Below are 21,171 nucleotides of genomic sequence, written 5' to 3' on the forward strand. Positions count from 1 at the left end.
AAAAAGTGACTGTGAGATCCAGAAATACTTCAGCATTGCGTTGAACCATGACAGGTGGTTGGAGACATCTGGTTGTGCCAGCAAGGTGACTTCTAGACATTCCATCAGGAATCAACTGGTCATCAGCGTCTGATCATGGTGAGTTGCACGTGTTGGAGCAGCAGCACAACCTGGTGGGATACATTCTAAGGGTCAGACATTGTGAATAAACATGCAAATCCTGAGAGCAAACCCCAAATGTACACACTCTATCAGTGCTAAACTACACATATAGGCCATATTGCAGAAGTGTGGAGGTCCCTATCACCACTGCTATATCCTCAGTCAGTGGACAAGAATGAGTGTCAAGGAGTAAATGAAACCAAGTTTATTTCCTGTAAACACAGGTCCCTTTCCATTGGTGGTGACCTGTGGGCTGAAGGTCTATTTAAAAAATAATAATTGTGCAGAAGACCAAAATACAAAAATAACAAATAATTGCTGGTTAAATGCCCAGGCAATAGAATAGCGCTTGACAGAAGGCCAATTCTACTAAGAACAACAGTTAATACATCACCTAATGAGTTATTGTGGAAGACTGGTTTTGAAAATACCTTAACTGCCTGAAATGAGGCTGATAGCTTTCAATGTAATCCTGGATAATGACAAGTAGGTCAATAATTGTTTCTGGAGTTAAACACTAATCACTGATAGTTGAGGTCCACAGTGGGTGAGAGGATTTAGGGTTCAGTGCAGTCAAAGTTAATAACCAGTATTCATAACAAGTCCAAACAGCTGATACAGCATCACCTCTTGATTGATAATGGTCCGGAGGCTTGCTGTTCCCCTGGGAGGACAACTTGGTGGTGCAGCTGGCAACGGACTGTGATGCATTTTCCTGGATGCACTGTAGTAAGCCACTGATTGTAGAAGAGCTCTTGTTCTAGCACCTGACCCAGGGGCTTACTTGGTGTAGAATGCCTTTTGTGGTGTGTGCACAGCCTTAGATGGGCTGCTCATGGGCGAGTACTCAATCCACTATTTTTAGTTATGTGTCAAGGGATGATAAACAAGTTCATGTACGGCGCAACCTCTAGCGGCATATCTGACCTTCTTGATGGTTGCCGGTTTTATTTCTGATTGACAGCTGCATGCTGACCTCTACTCTATCCAGGACCCACCTAATAGATCTGTTGTGCAGGTGGCCAGCGTGCATAGGCACTTGGCTGAGATTCAGTAGTTGACAAGAGACTAGATAGAGAAGCCTTGGACACATTAGTGATTTTATGTAAGATCAGAATTTTCCCAGGTTCTCAGCACATTTTTCACTAAGATATGATGATGGAAGTTCTATTATCTGCACATCAGTCTTCTTATAGAGACATGAATTTCTACTAACCTTTGTCAGTTTTTTTTTTTTTTTTTTTTTTTTTTTTTTTTTTTTTTTTTTTTGCAAGGGATTGCAACAATCTCTGATTCCTCAGCATTTTCTGGATTTTGTTATTAGGCTATGATGGGTCTTTTACTTACTCAACACATAGTACCCAAGCTTGACTTAGTAAGTTTAGTAACTGTCATCACTGTGATGACATCATGATCGCTAATCCTTATCTCTATACTGACACTGCCAATAAGATCAGGCCTGTTTCTAGCTTTGAGGTCTAAATTATTCCTATTGTAGTCAGGTGCCAAACTAGTTGTTTAAGAAAAGTTACAGAAAATTTGTACAGAGCTATTTCACAGGAGTGTCTGTACTATTTGCAAAATCACTTATGAAAGTCTTCAGATAACTCAATTTTGGTAAAAAGTTATTAACCATTTTTCACTTTACTGTTTATGTGAAAAGAGGTTGTGCCTGCATCGTACTACTGCAATGTCAGGATTAATGTATTTGGCAACTTGAATCAGAATGTCCTTGATAAATGGACAGGAAAAATGCTTAGGAATCATGAGATTATTGTAATGAGCACTTTTGAGTCTTGATATTACATTTTGCATCCCAGTTCTTCCTATTCTTTGTTGTTCTCTGTTTGTCCTTTATTTTCCCCTCTTCCTTCTTCTCTTCCTCATCCTTTTTTATCTTCCTTTTAGTGATTTGGACTCAACACAGTCTTTATTGAGAGAGACCAGTCCTATATACAATAATTTGTGAACATATTAAAAACAAAGTTTCCAAGACTTACCAAGTGGGAAAGCGCCGGCAGACAGGCACATGAACAAAACACACAAACACACACACAGAATTGCTAGCTTTCGCAACCGATGGTTGCTTCTTCAGGAAGGAGAGGGAAAGACGAAAGGATGTGGGTTTTAAGTGGGAGGGTAAGGAGTCATTCCAATCCCGGGAGCGGAAAGACTTCCCTTAGGGGAAAAAAAGGACAGATGTACACTCGCACACACACACACACACACACACACACACACACACACACACACACACACACACACACACACATATCCATCCGCATATACACAGACACAAGCAGACATATTTAAAGGCAAATATGTCTGCTTGTGTCTGTGTATGTGCAGATGGATATGTGTGTGTGTGTGTGTGTGCGAGTGTACATCAGTCCTTTTTTTCCCCTAAGGGAAGTCTTTCCGCTCCCGGGATTGGAATGACTCCTTGCCCTCCCCCTTAAAACCCACATCCTTTCGTCTTTCCCTCTCCTTCCTGAAGAAGCAACCATCGGTTGCGAAAGCTAGCAATTCTGTGTGTGTGTTTTGTTCATGTGCCTGTCTGCCGGCGCTTTCCCGCTTGGTAAGTCTTGGAATCTTTGTTTTTAATATATTTTTCCCATGTGGAAGTTTCTTTCTATTTTATTTACATCATCAATAATTTGTGAACAAATTGATATTTCATTTCTTAAGGCAGTTAAGAACAGTGCCCACCGTGCACTAGTGAGTGTAGGCATAACCACATGTAGATTGTGAAAATGATTACTAAGTAACTTAAATATTATGGAAGAAGGTTACATTTTTTTGTTAGTTGGTATTTGTCAATTATCAATAAAAAATTATTTCAAAAATTTGCAGGTTATTAAAGGAGCGTATGCTTTCAGCCCCATGTCAGAATCAGGGATATGTACTTGATGGTTATCCAGAACTGTTATGGCAAGCTAAAGAACTTTTTGGCCTTGGAGAAGGTGAAGAAGAAGAAGCAGCAGGCGAGGAGGAAGAGGAGGAAGCTCCATTGAATTATGATCGCCGTATAATGCCAGGTTTGTCGTCTTATGGAGAAAAACTGGGAGAAGACACCTGCGGCAAACTTCACATTTTTTTAAGGTTTTTCTTTGTATGTGAACTTATGTGAAATAAAGTTACAAAACTGCTGTTTTTGTAAAAAAAAATCTACATGAGAGCCTTACGTCTATGATGTTCATGCCAAGAAGAATGTTCCCCCAGACTTAAGTTGTAAAATCTTATCTAGATGAATCAAACTGTTTTCAGCTGTGAATCTGGTTGTACAATACCAATGTGATTTCTGAAGTTACTTGAATACCGTGTCTCTTGGACCCTCCTTCTCAGCACCGCTTTTCCCGAATTGTGATGTTGGGAAATGTCATTCCAATGCATTCTTCGCTTTCCCAAAAAGTGTATCTTTACCTTGAATATAAATATGCCAGATAATAGTTTCTTTATCGCAAGTGTATTTACATAAAATGATTGTTGTTCTGACATTGTGTGTGGAACTGAGCAGCATTCAGTTTTTAGTCTTAATATAAGGATGAAAAAATAATAATTGTAACAGTATACAACCATCTCTTAAGATGTTAACCTCTTTCAAAATCCATCCAGTTTTTTCACAGATAGGTTGTATTGCAACACAAATTTTGTTTGCTCTTATGTAATTGAAGTTAGTGCATTCTTAGTGAACACCTGAAAGAAAGGAATTGCTACTGCTACAGTGAATGAGCACTTCCCCTAAGCACACATTCTCAAGACTCGGTCAACTAATTGTTTGATTTCGGTGTGTTTGTTCCTGTATGTCATTGGCATTAATAGTTCAGTGTATGTTCAGTTATAGCAAAAACTCACTGAGCCATGAAAGGAAAAGGAAGACCAGCAAAAATGGAAAAAAAAGTGTGTGTGTGTGTGTGTGTGTGTGTGTGTGTGTGTGTGTGTGTGTGTGTGTGTGTGTGTGTGTGGAGGAGTGGGGGGGGGGGAGGGGGTGAGGATTTTATGGTTACTGTTATGAAATTGAAGGAAAATCGATTGTGCATTTAACCAGATGAAATGACAGTGGACAGATGAGCAAAAAACTTTCATTGGTTTAATGATAAAGAAACAATATAGATAAAACTTTATGTACTTGTAAGATGGGTAGACAACATCATGAAACAGATAGAAATAAGCTACTTGTGTGCATCAAAACTTGATGATCATACATTCAGTGATGCCTCAGAAAGCCTTTACCTACCAGTGGATAAAATAAGTTGCATATTACTCTCAGCAGCATATTGTAAGGGTACAGGGAGGAGCTAAATTTATTGCCATTTTTAAAATGAGTTTGAGGTCATGCTTGTTTTTCTGGTCTGCTTTCTGATATGCTAAGTTTGCTGGTATGTATGCAAGAAGATACCAATCCAAATGTATCATTGTAATCAGAGGATATTGTGTTTATCGAGGTGTTCAACAATCCAACTGAACATAATCATTTTTTAGAATTTTTGATGGGCTAGTTAGCAGGAATAATAGATGGCAATTTTAAATTTTTGTTTTATCATCTTTTCTGGCGCAGTTGTTCAACAGTTGCATATCTGCATCTGCTAGGCATATATTCTTGCATAACAATTTTGCTAAATATATGATAGAGTATTTAGCTCACAGATCTGCAGTAGTGTTTCTACTCTGGCTGATATTTTATCCATATTAGTAGAATTTTTCTCCCTCTCTCTAATTGACCTCTCAGTTGCTTTTATTGGCAATGGTATGAAACATAACAGCCCAGTAAGACCTATTTAAAAGTCTAATTCACGATCACACATGTAAACAAAACATTTAACTTGCCTAGAAAAACTTATAACTGAAAAAATAACTGTTTAATCTATTTCAGTTCAAAGTGTAGAAGCTCTGTAAATGAATGGAATAATTCCCACGATGGGAGTCTCTAGTAATTATTGAAAAATATAAATGTATTATTGGAATTTCTTATTTGAGAGTTTATTCTCAAAAGAAATAACAGACATGTACTAATATCATAGTGTACTTACTGTACTGAGCAGACATACATTTATGTATGTATTTTCAGTTTTTTGTATGAATTTTAATTGTTAATTAATCAAATATTCACTTTAGACAATGCCGAGGATTGTTCAGGATTGTTTAGGACATGTATATAGGGGTAGCCATATTGGCTGGGATGCCGCGTGCAATGGATGTGTGTGTTGGAGCTAAGGGTGTGGCGGATCACCAACTGGCGGAGCTTGCTCCATTGGTGGCCCCATCCGGACCCCTACCTATGACGTCCTTGACCATTGATTCCGTCACCAAAAGGACGTAGCATGTCGCGACCAGCGATCTACTCTTGCTGCCGGTCCCCACTACCTCTATCGCCTCCGTCACCATCACAACCGCCACCATATGCTCCACCATCGCCACTCCCGGTCGCAGGTGCATTGATACAGCCATCAATGATGCTGCACCTAGGGACGCTAGGGAAACTGGCACACCAGGGCCCGCTGCATGTGGGACTCACGTGCATGCACTGAGGTCTCGATCACACTCCCCCCTTCCTACCCCCTCCCCCCCCCACCCCACCCACTCCGGGCCCCATTTGATATGCCCGACATCCAGGATGTGGAGAACATCCTCGAATCGTCTCCTGGGCCAGGGCACGACCTCGACATGATGACTCTGACCAACGCCAACACCCTGGAGGGGCTCGCTGAGCTGAGCACCTCATCGCCCTGTGCAACGCCACCAAGGAGGAGGGCCCACAAGCTGACAGCGTTCGGCTTCAGGCCCTCCTCTATTCCAACATGGCTGCTATGGCTGACGACAGCGATGACGGGAGTCTGATGGACTAGAATGATGACCATCAGCGCCCTGTAGTTGACCGTCGGAAGTGGCAGATAGCCTCCACTGACTCGGAGGCCACCCATTCTGTGAAACAATGTGGACAAATGAAGAAGAAGATGCGAAAGGCTTCCAGGTGCTGCACAAAATGGCACCCCGCTGCCAACTCACTGCAAATGTTGCAGATGTGCCTGTCCACAAGACGTTTGTGGCCATTGATGGCATGGCAGACACCCCCCCCCCCCCATTTCCCCCCAACCCCAGCCGCCCCCCCAGCCCTCTCACCTGTCATCATCGAGTACAAGGACTTAACTCATGAAATTTGATGAACTTGACTGCATGTTAGTCCCCTCCCACTTACACTAAATGAAATATTGTAACAGATCTCTCCCATAGCAATAAGGCCCCTACTAGGGCAAACGGTCTTTCTGGTGAGTGACTGACACCCTTTTGTACACAATGTGAGTCACCACTCCTTTGGAAGGAGGAAGGGATGCACAGGGTGGCAGCCAGACAAGGAATATTTTAGGGAACTGGTTTAAAAAATTTATTTCAATGGCCTAGTCAAATCTTTACAAGTTTTCTTCCAGAGCAACTTCCACTTTACCTATGTGACACAGGTTTCCTGCATTTCAGAAGTGAGGCAGTTCTGCCCAGTTAAAGCTGCTGACAAGAGACACCTTGAGCCATATTCTGAAACTGCCAGCGAATTCACACCATCAGTTTTAGCCAATAGTGTGCATGGTATACAGGTCACGTGTGTGGGCACTGGAGGATTCTACAGTGCAGAACACAGTTGCTTCGCTTTCTTGTGATTCAGATCTTGAGCAGAACAGACGTCTTTCGTGGGAGGCAGAGCCTCCAGCTAGGTATTTCATGACCAGCCACCAACACCAATTAACATGAACCCTCCCCATCCATTGCCCATTTTAGTTAGTTGTTCGACCTCCTAGATGGCCTACATCTGGTAACTTCCACTACAGTTGCGCCCCTTGTATTCTGTAATCTCAAACATATTCTTTTTATTTTACCTAATTTCCTGTTCTGCCATTTAATGGTGGCACTGGATGTCCACTTACAAATCCTGACTGCTTGACCTCCTCTACATTGTCACTGCAAGCTGTATCCAACAACCTATTCCCCCTTCCCTGCACACATACAATGATTCAGCTATTTCAATCCTGTTATTTATTTTGTTGCACAAAATGTATGAATTAAAAAGACCAAAATCAAACAGATAACATAATTTTTTTTATATCATTTTATATATTTTCTCATGATTGGGAAGTATGTTTGCATTTGGTCTTGCCGATCAGTTCTAGTCGTTCCCTCAATGTACTCAACAACACAACTCAGTCTCAAAGTATGATTGGGTCCACATGTAATCCTTTCTATTGTTTTGTGTTTTGTTGCCTTAACATGAACATCTCATTTATCTTTCCATTTTATAGCAGGTATTTGATTGCAACTCCTCACTCTGTATCCCTCCCCCTCCCCTTCCATATTACTTTACAGAAATCTTTTGCTGTAGTCTTTCTATTCACATGTATAGTAACAATGACATTTCTTTTACAGTTGTGCAATAGTGTCATAAATAACTATGTTGAAGAGCATCAATTATCTAGGTATAATGTGTGTCCTCTGTGTTACACTGACTGGTAGCTCTTTGACAACACTTCTGGAGCCTCTGTCACCACAATTTATCTTATCATGGCTTGTATATATTTTAAAGTCATAGCAATAACCAAAACCTGATTCACATAATTTGTAAAATTTAATGCTGAATCATGTCCCTTTTGATGGACTGAATTGCTTGTAAGATATCCGTGATTCATCAATAGTAATGTCCTTTTTAATGGTATACACTTCTTTAAATTTTTTATTCAAATACCTCATTGCAGGTCTTATTTTGCCAATCTATCTGTATTGGCAACCAGATCATTAATTACAAAGTGCAAATATCTTATAATTTGTAGATATCTTTTTAGTAGCATTGTTCTTCTAAATATAGGCATTTCTATAATAGTCCTCTTTAGCCTATTTAGTTCATTTTTTTTTTTTTTTTTTTTTTTTACCTGCGCCATTATTAAGGAGAGTGCAGAATATCTTTTAATTTCAATACAATCCACAGGAAACCAATTGTTGTCAGTTCTTTCTATTCTGTTTGGATTACTTTGTATTTGTTCTAAATGCCACTTAGTCTTGGTGACAATATTTTCCCAGAACTTATTCTCAAATACCATATTAAATGTATCTACTTCTCTTTCATTTACTCCTACCTGATGTAAGATGGCCCAAGACTCATTGTAAAGTTCTAAATTTTAAGGCTATTTCATATTTCTTTCCATATCTAGGGCTCTGGTAGGTGATCTTCATCTGCAGTATCATCCACAATAAGTAACGTCCTGCATTTTGGTCATACAGGATGTATTATGTTGCTTCTGTCATTTTTGGTAGCAGAAGTATCCATATAATTCTCACTGTTCTCATCACAACATTTATGTTTTATGAACTTTTGTGAGAATACATCCCTTACATTTAAGAACATATGTCAGTGTGCAAACAGCACCAAGAAAACATGTGATTAAATGTAATAAAAAAAAGAAAATAAGAATCTCTCACGAGCCTGGACTGTGTTGTGTGTGGTGGGGCACATCTCTGGATGCAACCGCCATATCACAGGCCCGGCATGTGAAGTTTATATTTTACCTGACCAATGTACCAGGGGTCACACTCATGCAATTTACATTTCGACTGACCAACATACCCTGTGTCAGGCCAATGAAGTTTATAATTTTCCTGACTGATGTATTACAAGTCAGACTCACAACAATCACATTTGGCCCCACTACTGGATCATGGGTCTCATACGTGGTTATAGGTTAAGTGGTTAATCTGACTGGAAAGGAACCCAAACACTTGAGTAGTACTCAAGAATGGATCACTCTAGTGTTATGTGTGCTTTACTGAGCTACACTTTCCCAAGACTCTCCCAATAAAATGAAATCAGCCATTTGCCTCCCCTACTGCCAACCTGATGTGCTCATTCCATTTGATGTTGCTTTAAAACATTACTCCTATACATTTAATTGATGTGACTTTGAGAGGAGCACACTACTAAACTATAATCAAGCAATACAAGATTGTTTTTCCTACTCATCCACATAAACTTACATTTTTCTATTTCTAGAGGACGCTGCCATTCATCAAACTACATATAAATTCTGTGTAAGTCATTCTTTAGCCTCTTACTGTCACTCAAGGATGACCTAGCATCATCAGCAAACAGCAGTAAATTACTGCACATCCTATTCTTCAGCAGTTCATGCCAATGTTACAGTACTGTCAATATAAATTACTTCTATAATGCCCAAAGTCTCTTTTCTATTTCTACTCATTTCTCTCTTTATAGTACTCTTTATTGCTTTGATCTTTACATTTTGAGTTCTTAGTTCCAAATTATAAGAACATGCTCTTGTGGCTAATAACAACTCTTTTTCAATATGTTACAATATGAGTTGTGTTTCAGGCCTTTGTGAAGATTAATTTATAAGAGTTCTTTAACCTTGTACTATTTATTGTTGGAAATTGTCATGTTCAATACAAATCTAATATTATAATTTATAAAAAATGCTTATATTGATTCTTTTATAAAACTGATAATCTTACAATTTCAGAATTTGTAATAAGTCTGGAAGCCAGTGATGAGTTCTTGTGTAACAAAGTGATGCTGCTGCCTGAAAGCGTTGTGCAAAACACGCATTATGCTGAAGAGCCCATGCTGCAATGCCTCAGTGAATATAGGTATGCCATTTAGTTACACCCTATACATTTATGTGTAGCATTACTCAACACATGGAAATATAAGGACACTAATGTAGAGCATTACATATGCAGTTCTCTTAACAGTTTCATTACTTTTATTAAACTAATGTTTTCATTTATTTGGTATTATTACATAAGATAAAATTAAAATTTTACAATTTGAGGCTCCATTTTGTAACAAATCATTTACAGGGTGTTTCAAAAATGACCGGTATATTTGAAACGGCAATAAAAACTAAACGAGCAGCGATAGAAATACACTGTTTGTTGCAATATGCTTGGGACAACAGTACATTTTCAGGTGGACAAACTTTCGAAATTACAGTAGTTACAATTTTCAACAACAGATGGCACTGCAAGTGATGTGAAAGATATAGAAGACAACGCAGTCTGTGGGTGCGCCATTCTGTACGCCGTCTTTCTACTGTAAGTGTATGCTGTTCACAATGTGCAAGTGTGCTGTGGACAACATGGTTTATTCCTTAGAACAGAGGATTTTTCTGGTGTTGGAATTCCACCGCCTAGAACACAGTGTTGTTGCAACAAGACGAAGTTTTCAACGGAGGTTTAATGTAACCAAAGGACCGAAAAGCGATACAATAAAGGATCTGTTTGAAAAATTTCAACGGACTGGGAACGTGACGGATGAACGTGCTGGAAAGGTAGGGCACCACGTACAGCAACCACAGAGGGCAACGCGCAGCCAGTGCAGCAGGTGATCCAACAGCGGCCTCGGGTTTCCGTTCGCCATGTTGCAGCTGCGGTCCAAATGACGCCAACGTCCATGTATCGTCTCATGCGCCAGAGTTTTCACCTCTATCCATACAAAATTCAAACGCGGCAACCCCTCAGCGCCACTACCATTGCTGCATGAGAGACATTTGCTAACAATATAGTGCACAGGATTGATGACGGCGGTATGCATGTGGGCAGCATTTGGTTTATTTTTACCTGGACGGCTTCGTCAATAAACAGAACTGGCACATATGGGGAACCAAAAAGCCCCATGTTGCAATCCCATCGTCCCTGCATCCTCAAAAAGTACTGGTCTGGGCCGCCATTTCTTCCAAAGGAATCATTGGCCCATTTTTCAGATCCGAAACAATTACTGCATCACGCTATCTGGACATTCTTCGTGAATTTGTGGCGGTACAAACTGCCTTAGACGACACTGCGAACACCTCGTGGTTTATGCAAGATGGTGCCCGGCCACATCGCATGGCCGACGTATTTAATTTCCTGAATGAATAGTTCGATGATCGTGTGATTGCTTTGGGCTATCCAAAACATACAGGAGGTGGATTGGCCTCCCTATTCGCCAGACATGACCCCTGTGACTTCTTTCTGTGGGGACACTTGAAAGACCAAGTGTACCGCCAGAATCCAGAAACAATTGAACAGCTGAAGCAGTACATCTCATCTGCATGTGAAGCCATTCCGCCAGACACGTTGTCAAAGTTTTCGGGTAATTTCATTCAGAGACCACGCCATATTATTGTTACACATGGTGGAGATGTGGAAAATATCGTACTATAGAGTTTTTCAGACCGCAGCGCCATCTGTTGTTGACAATTGTAACTACTGTAATTTCGAAAGTTTGTCTGCCTGAAAATATACTATTGTCCCAAGCATATTGCAACAAATGGTGTATTTCTATCGCTGCTTGTTTAGTTTGTATTGCTGTTTCAAATATACCGGTCATTTTTGAAACACCCTGTATGTGCTATGCAACACATATGTCAAGTTAATTTATTTAATAGACTTTACATGCATAAGACTTTGAATACTGATTGCAATTAATAGGTTAGTTTTGATCAGTTGGAAAGAGTATTGGTCCCATGACTGTCCAAAGTCTGCATGCTAAGCTCACTGATATTATTTGCAGTCATCACTCCCTGATGCTTGAAGCTTTAAGCACTTCTGAGGAACAAAACAACTCATTGAGGATGGAATTTTACCAAGATTAGTTTGGTGCCCTATGTCAGCCCTGTCTGCATATCTCTCATTCAGTACTTAGTATAGGTATTGATTTTCTGTTTCCAGTAGCATTACATACAGCTTTAACTTTCAGATATGAAGTATTTTCACTTATATGTGCGAATATAGGAGGTACTGTACCATCAGATCAACATTCTTGTTGATGATACCAAGTATTTTACTGCACCCTACAAGAAGATGGTTAGTGAAAAAGGAGAGAGGTAAAGAACTGGGTACACAGCTGAAATAGAGGACTATGTAGTACTGGAATGGGAACAGGAAAGTGGTTAGAGGGTAATGACAAAGTCTAAAGAAGCTTGAGGCCAGGAAGGCTATGGGGACATAGGATGTATTGCAGGAAAAGTTCCCACCTGTGCAATTCAAAAATGCTGGTGTTGGTAGAAAGGATCCAGATGGCACATGCTGTGAAGCAGTCACTGAAATGAACAATGTTGTGTTGGGTGGCACACTCAGCAATGGAGTTGTCCAGCTGGTTCTTGGACACAGTTTGTCGGTGGCCATTCATACGGACAGACAGCTTGCTAGTTGTCATACCCATGTAGAATGCAGCATAGTGGTTGCAGCTTAGCTTGTAGATCATATGACTGGTTTCACAGGTAGCCCTGCCATTGATGAGATAGATGGTGCTTGTGACTGGACTGGAGTAGGTGGTAGTGGGAGGATGTACAGAACAGGTCTTGCATCTAGGCCTATTAAAGGGATGTTAGCCATGAGGCAAGGGGTTGGGAGCAGGAGTTCTGTAGGGATGGACAAGGATATTGTGTAGGTTTGGACAAGGATATTGTGTAGGTTTGTTGGGTGGCAGTGGCAGAATATCACTCTGGGAGGGGTAGGAAGGATAGTGGGTAGGACATTCCTCATTTTAGGCCACAACCAAAGGTAGTTGAACCCCTGGCAGGGAATGTGATTCAATTGCTCCAATCTTGGATGGTACCGACTCACAAAGGAATGCTCCTCTGTGGCTGGATGATGGAACTTTGGGAGGTGGTGGGTGACTGGATAGATAAGGCATAGGATATCTGCTTTTGTACATGGTTGGGAAGGCAATTATGGCCTGTGAAGGCCTCAGTGAGACCCTTGGCATATTTCGAGATGGACTGCTCATCACTACAGATGTGATGGCTAGCTGCATGGAAGGGACTTTGTGGTATACAATGCGTGGCAGCTGTCAAATTGGAGGTATTCCTGGTGGTTGGTGGGTTTGATTGAAACAGAGGTACTAATGTAGCCATCTTTGAGGTAGAGGTCACCATTGAGGAAAGTGACTTGTTGGGCTAAGAAGACCAGGTTAAGTGAATGGGGGAGAAGTTGTTGAGGTTCTGGAGGAATTTGGATAGCGTGTCCTCAGCCTCGATCCAGGTCATGAACATGTCATCAGTGAATCTGAACCAGTCGAGGAGTCTGGGATTCTGGGTGTTTAGGGATGATTCCTCTAGAAGACCCATGAATAGGTTGGCATAGGAAGGTGCCATGTCAGTGCCCATAGCCATACCCCAGATTTCTTTGTAGGTAATGCCTTCGAAGGCATGTAGAAGGTAGGAATGCAGGGTGTGGTAGGGTTTGGAGAGACATAGACCCTGGGTAGGGGTTCTAGGACGGGTCTAAAGATCTCAGGATAGACTGAAGGTCCTGCTGGATCTCTGGAATGAAGTCACTGTGGCAAGATTTGTAGGTGGACAATCTGACAGCTGGTGAAGTCCTTCCACCAGGTATCCTTGCAGTTCAAAAAAAGAGTTGCGGATCCTGTGTGAGCAAGTAGGATTATAAGGTTTGGATCAATTTTTAGGTAGTGGATTGTAGTTCTTTCCGCAGATCTAAGGTTAGTTTGCATGTTTAAGGATTTGGGGAATGATGGTGAGGCAAAGTTCGAGGTTAAGAAATTCTGGAAAGTTAACAGAGGGTGATTTGGGAGCAGTGGGAGTCAATCACGATTGGGTGGAGGAGTGATCTGAGTCAGGTAGGGTTCAACATTGGTCTTTGGTTGAGGATGATTGCTAGGTTGGTGGCAAAAAAGTGTTTTCACTGTAGGGACCAGGAGAAGGAAAGCAGGCCTTTAATAAGTCCTGCATGACTGAATTTGGGAGTGGAGCAAAAGGTGAGGCCTTTGGACAGGACTGATGCTTCTATAGGGCTAAGGCTTTTGCAGGAAAGGTTCATGACTGTGTTTTGGATCTGTTTATGTTCTGGACTCTCTATGGTGATGGGAGGGTATTTTTGAGTCCGAGGTAAATATAGTAGGTCTGCAAGACAGCGTTTGTCAGCTATGAGAGGATGTGGGGGAGGTTGTTGTAGAAGTTGTGGATAGTGGTAGTCCAAGGCAGAAATAGGAAGTGAACAGGTTGGAGAGGTTTTTGAGGTGGTCTTTCACAACCCAACAAGCCACCTTCCTCGATGTTGACCTCCACCTCAAAGATGACTTCATCAGTACCTCTGTCCAACTCAAACCTACCAAGCACCAACAATACCGACACTTTGACAGCTGCCACCCATTCCATACCACAAAGTCCCTTCCATAAAGCCCAGCCACCTGTGGCCATCACATCTGCAGTGATGAGCAGCCCCTCTTGTAATACACCAAGGGTCTCACAGCCACCTTCACAAACCATAATTGCCCTCCCTACCCTGTACAAAAACAGATAACAGATCTCCCATGACTTATCTCTCCAGTCACCCACCACATTCCAAAGTCCCACCATCTGGCCACAGAGGAGCATCCCTTCATGACTCAGTACCACTCAGGGCTGTAGCATCCAAATCACATTCTCTGCCAGGGTTTTGATTACCTGACATCATGCCCTGAAATGAGGAATGTCCTATTCACTATCCTTCCCATCTCTCCCAGAGTGGTATTCTGCCACCTGCCAAATCTACACAATATCCTCATTCAAACATACACAGCTCCTGCTCCCAACCCATTGCCTCATGGCTCATATCCCTATAATAGACCTAGATGCAAGATTTGTTCCATACATCCTCTCACCACCATCTACTCCAGTCTGGTCACAAGCATCACCTATCTCATCAATGGCAGGGCTACCTGTGAAACCAGTCATGTGTTCTACAAGCTAAGCTGCAGTTAATGTGCTGCATTCTACGTGGATGGCCACTGACAAACTATGGCCAAGAACCAGCTGAGCATGCTAACCAACACAGTGCTCTGCATTTCAATGACTGCTTCATAGCCTGTGGCATCTGGATTGTTCCCACTAACACCAGCTCTTCTGAATTGCACAGGTGGGAACTCTTCCTGCAATATATCCTACATTCCCATAACACTCCTGGCCTCAACCTTTGTTAGTGTTTGTCCTTATCCTCTAACCCATTCCCTATCCCCATTCCAGTACTACACAGCCCTGTATTCCACCAATGCACCCAGTCTTCTTACTTCTCTGCTTTTCTGCTAATGCCCCTCTCTCCCATGTCTAACCTCCTGACTGCACCTAGCTGCCCTACTCTCCACCTTGTCCCTGTACACTCCAACTAGCAGCCCTTTACCGTCACTCACCCCTGCCCTGCTTCCCTCCTCCTCCCTGCCCCAGCATCCTCCTTGCCCCCACCTGGTTGCCTCTTCCATGATGTGCTGCTGCTCACAGTTTGGCTACAGCTTCCTGAGACTGTGGTCATACATGCATGAGGTGTGTGTGTGTGTGTGTGTGTGTGTGTGTGTGTGTGTGTGTGTGTGTGTGTGTTGTCTATGTCTGAAAAAGGTATTGTTGGCTGAAAGCTCACTTTCCGATAGTCTTTTTGTTGTGCTTATCTGCGACTTAACTTCTCCCCTTTGTGGTGAGTAGCAACTGTCCATTTCATATAATGTGTAATAATAAGGTAAATGTAACCAATGGCGCTCAGTATTGATGACGTATGGCATGATATAAGAGTCACAACAGAAACAGATGGTTCAGATTTTCTATCCATAAATTATGAGTGACAGACCCAAAGCAGCAATTTGATAAAGCACGCTAAGGGTGCAAGAAAGTCACTAGCCCCAACATTGTCAATTAAATGGTTGTAGGTTTGCTGGGACACAATGCACATAAAATGCACATAATAGCTGTAAATTTATCATTTATGTTGTAGAAATTTGTTATCATGGGAGAGCATGATGGGAGAATTTCTCAGAGTTATTTTAAACCTATATTATGGGCCTAACAGGGTAACTAGAAAGTGACTGTGACACAGGAAGTTCATCCATAGTATCACAGATCTGAGTGAAGTGGGCCCATTGGACTACTTGTTTTCTCTCAAAATGAGTGGTATCTGTTTGCAGAGTTACTGAGGTTTATTGTGAAGTGTTGAGTAGTTATTGTGAAGAAGAAAAGTTAGAGTTATGAGTATGATATAGTGTGAGGATCAAGTTTGTGAATTATGTTTCTTGTAGAGTTCTGTCTATCAGTATGATTAAGAACATGACAGTGGAATTGCTTCCACCATCGTCTTTATTTTTCACTACCAATTTAGATCATAATGTGAAGACCCGTGGACAAATGCTCCTATCAGAGCACCAAAAAGGTAATATGCTCCTGTTTAAAGAACACTGACTGAAAAGTGGGGTACTAGTTCCTCTGTTCTACCTTCTTCAACACCTCTAAAAATTTTTGAAAATATTTTGCCATATGAACATATTTTCAGTCTTTTTAACATGCAACTCACTTCTCACTCCCATAAATTGGGCTAACTGTAATCTGCTCACACCCACTAGTTTGTTGTTGTAAGTCACTCATACCCATCCACTCCCACTTGCCCACTCTCACTCACTCATTTAGCCCAACTAATTGTCATGATCTCTTTGTGTCTATCACTGTCTCATATCTCACAGCCATGACCTCCTTTGTTCTTTCCTACTACTACTGTCTCCTTTCACTGTCACTGTTTCCCTCTTCCTGTCTCTTAGTGCTGCTATCTCACTCTTTCCTTCCCACTGCTGCTGTCTCTTCCCACTGTCACTATCACTCTCCTCTCTTCCCTCTGTCATTGTAATAGGCTCTGTCTCTCATTACCACTAGCTCTCACCCACTTCCACTTTCTCCATCTCTCTAGTCTCCTGCCACTGGCACTGTGTCCTTCACTATTTTCCTAGTACTGTTATGTCACTTTCACCATGTTCCACCTCCACTGCATCTCTCTCTCTCTCTTTCTCTCTCTCTCTCTCTCTCTCTCTCTCTCTCTCTCTCTCTCTCTCTCTCTCTCACACACACACACACACACACACACACACACACACACACACACAAAACACACACTGCTGTTGTCTCCTTTGCTCTTTCTATACCACAACCACTGTTGACTATCTTCCAGTATTTATTATTTTTCTGTATCTTTCCCACTGCCAATGTCTGTTTCTCTCTCAGCATAAAAAAGCATGAGTACATTCACTATGCCAAAATTTACAGGAAAATTTTCAAAGTTACTGAGTAAGGTACAATGAGTCAACTGGTAGCCCACTTTTCAGTTAAGACTCTTTTAAACATGAACTGTATTCACCTATTTGTGCTTCAAGAGGAGCATTTTTCCACTGGGTCTGAAATATTACTGTATCTCATTTGTACCTATCAGAACCCCCCGGAGAGCTTTAAAGATGAACATCAGTCCAAATTGTCCATTACATACAAAAATAACCACTATTTCAGTATGCATATAATTCAAAAACGATGCTTTGCTGAAACCATATGTGTAAAAGTCACCGTGTGCAGTTTGAATGTGCCAAAAGCATTTAACATTGTTCTTATGTGAAAAACACCACATAAATGTAAAATTAATACTGTAACTAATCGAAAGAAATGTAGCACATGGTCAGGATGTACCAGTAAACCTATCAGTATAAAATTACTACAGCAAACTAAATAGAACATATAAATAAAGCATGTTAATTGAATCTCCGATATATGTTAGCACTAAAATTCAGGCACTACTTGATTTGTTATAAACAAATTTAGAAATGTAAATGTTACCTGTAACATAATTAGTCAGAAAATGTTATATTAACTCGTAACTAAGTTGAAAATAGGTTCACCTTGTTCAGCAGTGAGATTTTAAATTTTTAGCAATATGTAGCTCAGATTCAGTTTAACTTTTAATTGTGATTTTACATAAAATTGTAATTTTCATTGTGGGTAATTGTTAACAAAAGTATAAATAGAGGTCACACAGGTGCCTTGGGGCACTCATGTTTTGGCTAGGGTTGCGAGCAAATGTATTGTAGGCTCACTCGTTTGTTGATTGTTGTGAACTCTGTGTCATTTGATGTCAACTTTGGGTACATGTGATGTAACCAGTAAAGTTCACCAGGCTAGGACACCAGAGTCCTGGAAATATATTGGTATTAAAACTGCATTGTACTTCAGAATTTATTTGGGAGTCTTCCGCAATCCTTTTCATAGGCTGCACAGTGACGAGACACGATTCCAGGAATTTTACAAAACCCCAAGAACTAAACAACTCTTAATGTTGGTAGAATTGACGTGAAAACAACAGCGCATCGACTGGGCATTTCACTCAAACCATTTCCAACGTGGAGGTGGGAAAATAGAAACATCTCAGTTCCCATTTTTTCCCTGTGTTTCCTTGTCACAGCAGGGCATGTCACTCATATGAAAAGAACTTTAGGGATCAGTAAAATTTAGATAGTTTACTTCTGTGAAATTGAAATTACGAAGAATTAATCCTATACCTCAGATCGGATTTTACTTGCATAAAAATTTTGCATGTGCTTCAGCACTACAACGTGGGATTTGCAGAACCCTTCTGATGATAATGCAGACACTTTACATCATATTTTTGTGTGCTACATCATTTAATGAACTACATTTTTGCCTCAGACTGGATTGTACATGCATAATTTTCATACACAGGTAGAGCCACTTTGAACCTCTGTATCTTGGAAACACAAAGATACCAATAAAATTTTCAATGTTGTTCAAGATAGGGATTTGGGGATAAATCATAAAAATTACTTTCATTTCTGTGTATAGACGTCTTAAAATATGCGACTCGGTTTTGGTAACCAAAAGCCATGTTTTTGGCTGTTTCTAAATAAGGAATAAAGATTTTTGAAAAGGGAAGATGGCATATCAAAATAAATGCCTGGAGATAGAAAATGTATCATTAAAATTTGAGCAATTTTCTGTGGCTATTTATTATTTAAATTTCACCTCACACTGGAATTTACATGCATATTTTATGTGTAGGGGTTCCATACGTAATGTGTGTAACTTTGGACCTCTTTATCTCAGAAACCGATATAGATATCACTAAAATTTCTAAGATTGTTTGAGATTGCGATCTAAGGAGTATGTCATAAAAATTTCAGTCATTTGCTGTGTATGGCCATTTGTAATCTGCAGCTCAGTTTTTGATAAGAGAAGAGCAAAAAGAAAAAAAGAACACCACTTGTTTGGGTTCTCTAAGGAATTGCCACTGAGCTAATAATTTTGAACCTCTGCATCTCTGAAGTGGATAAAGATACTGAGAAAATTCTCTAGGTGGTTTGAGATCAGGATCTTAGGAATAAACCATAAAAATTTCATCTATTTGCTGTCTTGGAATCTTCAGCTCTGTTTTGGAACAAAAAAATGATAAACATTTTTTGCGGTTTTCTAAAGAACTGTCCAGGAACTGTTAGATATTTGAAAACAGGAAGACACCACTTCTAGATAAATGCATTGAGGATATACAGTTAAAATTTAGCAATTTGCTGCAATTATTTATTAGTTAGATTTCTTTCCACAATTGAATTTACATGTATATTTGTCATTAGAGGGTTTACCTGGAAGGCAACATTCAACCTCTCTATATCAGAAGTTGATAAAGATATCAATAAAATTTTCAAGTTCTTCAAGATCATGATCTTAATAACATCATCTGATCTGTATGGCCATGTTCGACTCTGCAACTCAGTGTTGATATGAAAAAATGAGAAAATAAATCTTTTTGGAGGTCTCCTAAGAAAACACCTGTGAACTGATGGTAATTCCATAAGGCCCTTATGGCCCACCATAGACCATATCAAATGCAAAAGAAACCAACTGATTTGCTTACTTTGACTAGATAAAGGGAAGTGTGTAATATTCATACTTTGACGTTGTGATGTAGGATAGTGATACTAAGACAGTCCTTCTGCTAGGCATACAGATGGACCCTAGCTCAAGGGCTATTTTTCTGGAAGCCCATTCCTTTCCCATGATGTCCAATGATGTACTAACAGATCTCAGAAAGTGAGTTACAGTGAAGAGAATGCAAATTAGGACATAAAGACTCAGGTGTGAGTCAAGTGTTAGCATGATCAACAAGGAAAATAAATGTAAATTGTGATAAACTGACACTGACAGTGGAAATGTGAAGTGTATATAATTATAATTAAAGCAGTGACTTTGTTTCAGCCAAAATTCAGGGGCAAATTTTTTTGTGGAAGGAAAGAAAGGTAATGGTATGAACAATAGCAGAACTTGGAGTGCTAAAATCAGGGCACAAGCCACACACACTGTTCAGCTGTCAGTATCCTGGTGCCAGTATTCGAGAGACCATTTCTGGCTCAACCAACTTCTGTGTTGTTGAAGCACACTGCCGATTATGCCAGGCCCTTGCCTTTGCACTGTTCCAGATGATTCACCCTGGCCCACAAATGAAGCCCTTCCACAAATTCAGCACTGAAAGCAGCATTTAAACACCAGCCAGGCTGAGTATGTCATGTCCAGCACAGGAGGGGCACTGCTGTGAGTTCTACTGATGTAGCCCTGAAGTCTTCACCATAACTCTGCTGGTACTGGATTGCAACCAATAGACCTCCGCTTGGTTGTCCCTGCCCTGACAGCCAGAATGCTGCCATCACCTCCACTTATCTGTTCGCCATTGCTGAGGTGTGCCAACAGCCTGTCACTGCAGTCTGGTCAGCAGTTTAGAGTTAGGTTCTGGCAGGTACCTGAACACACCACTACATCTGCTGCTGCTGCTACTTCATCTCCTGCCACAGAGAGCCATGTGTGACCATTGAGTCAGCACACTCAGTCAAAATTCCACGGAATAAGCAGCCTTGCCACCATACTCTGACATTGCAGTGCCTGCCACTCAGCCTCAGAATATTATGTGAAGATGGAAACCCATTCAAATGACTATATGACTTGGCTGGGTTCATTAAAGACTTCTTGTCTTCGTTCTCATGACTGTCCACAGCCACTTCTGAGCAGTTACATGGGGGAATCCAAACTGTATAAATTAGTATTAAAATAATGAAGTTAAAAAGAAGTTATTGTGTCCTCACAATGACATTCTCCTGATGCTGCACAGTCCATCCCATCTTCAGCCAGAGAACCACCACACCCACACCCATTAAAACTTTTTTACCTGGAACAGTATATT

At 40.7% G+C, this 21,171-nt stretch overlaps 1 protein-coding gene across 1 annotated transcript in view; it reads left to right on the top strand.

Annotated features, from left to right (window-relative positions):
• Positions 1-21,171, top strand: part of LOC126315621 (adenylate kinase 7-like) — a 191,303-nt gene that overhangs the window by 126,942 nt on the left and 43,190 nt on the right. The window contains exons 7-8 of the mRNA XM_049993842.1: positions 3,016-3,200; positions 9,675-9,801. Of these exons, the coding sequence (XP_049849799.1) occupies positions 3,016-3,200; positions 9,675-9,801 (312 nt within the window). The remainder of the gene's footprint in view (positions 1-3,015; positions 3,201-9,674; positions 9,802-21,171) is intronic.

This window comes from Schistocerca gregaria, chromosome 1, assembly GCF_023897955.1.
Source record: "Schistocerca gregaria isolate iqSchGreg1 chromosome 1, iqSchGreg1.2, whole genome shotgun sequence".
In the NCBI taxonomy this organism is placed as follows: domain Eukaryota; kingdom Metazoa; phylum Arthropoda; class Insecta; order Orthoptera; family Acrididae; genus Schistocerca; species Schistocerca gregaria.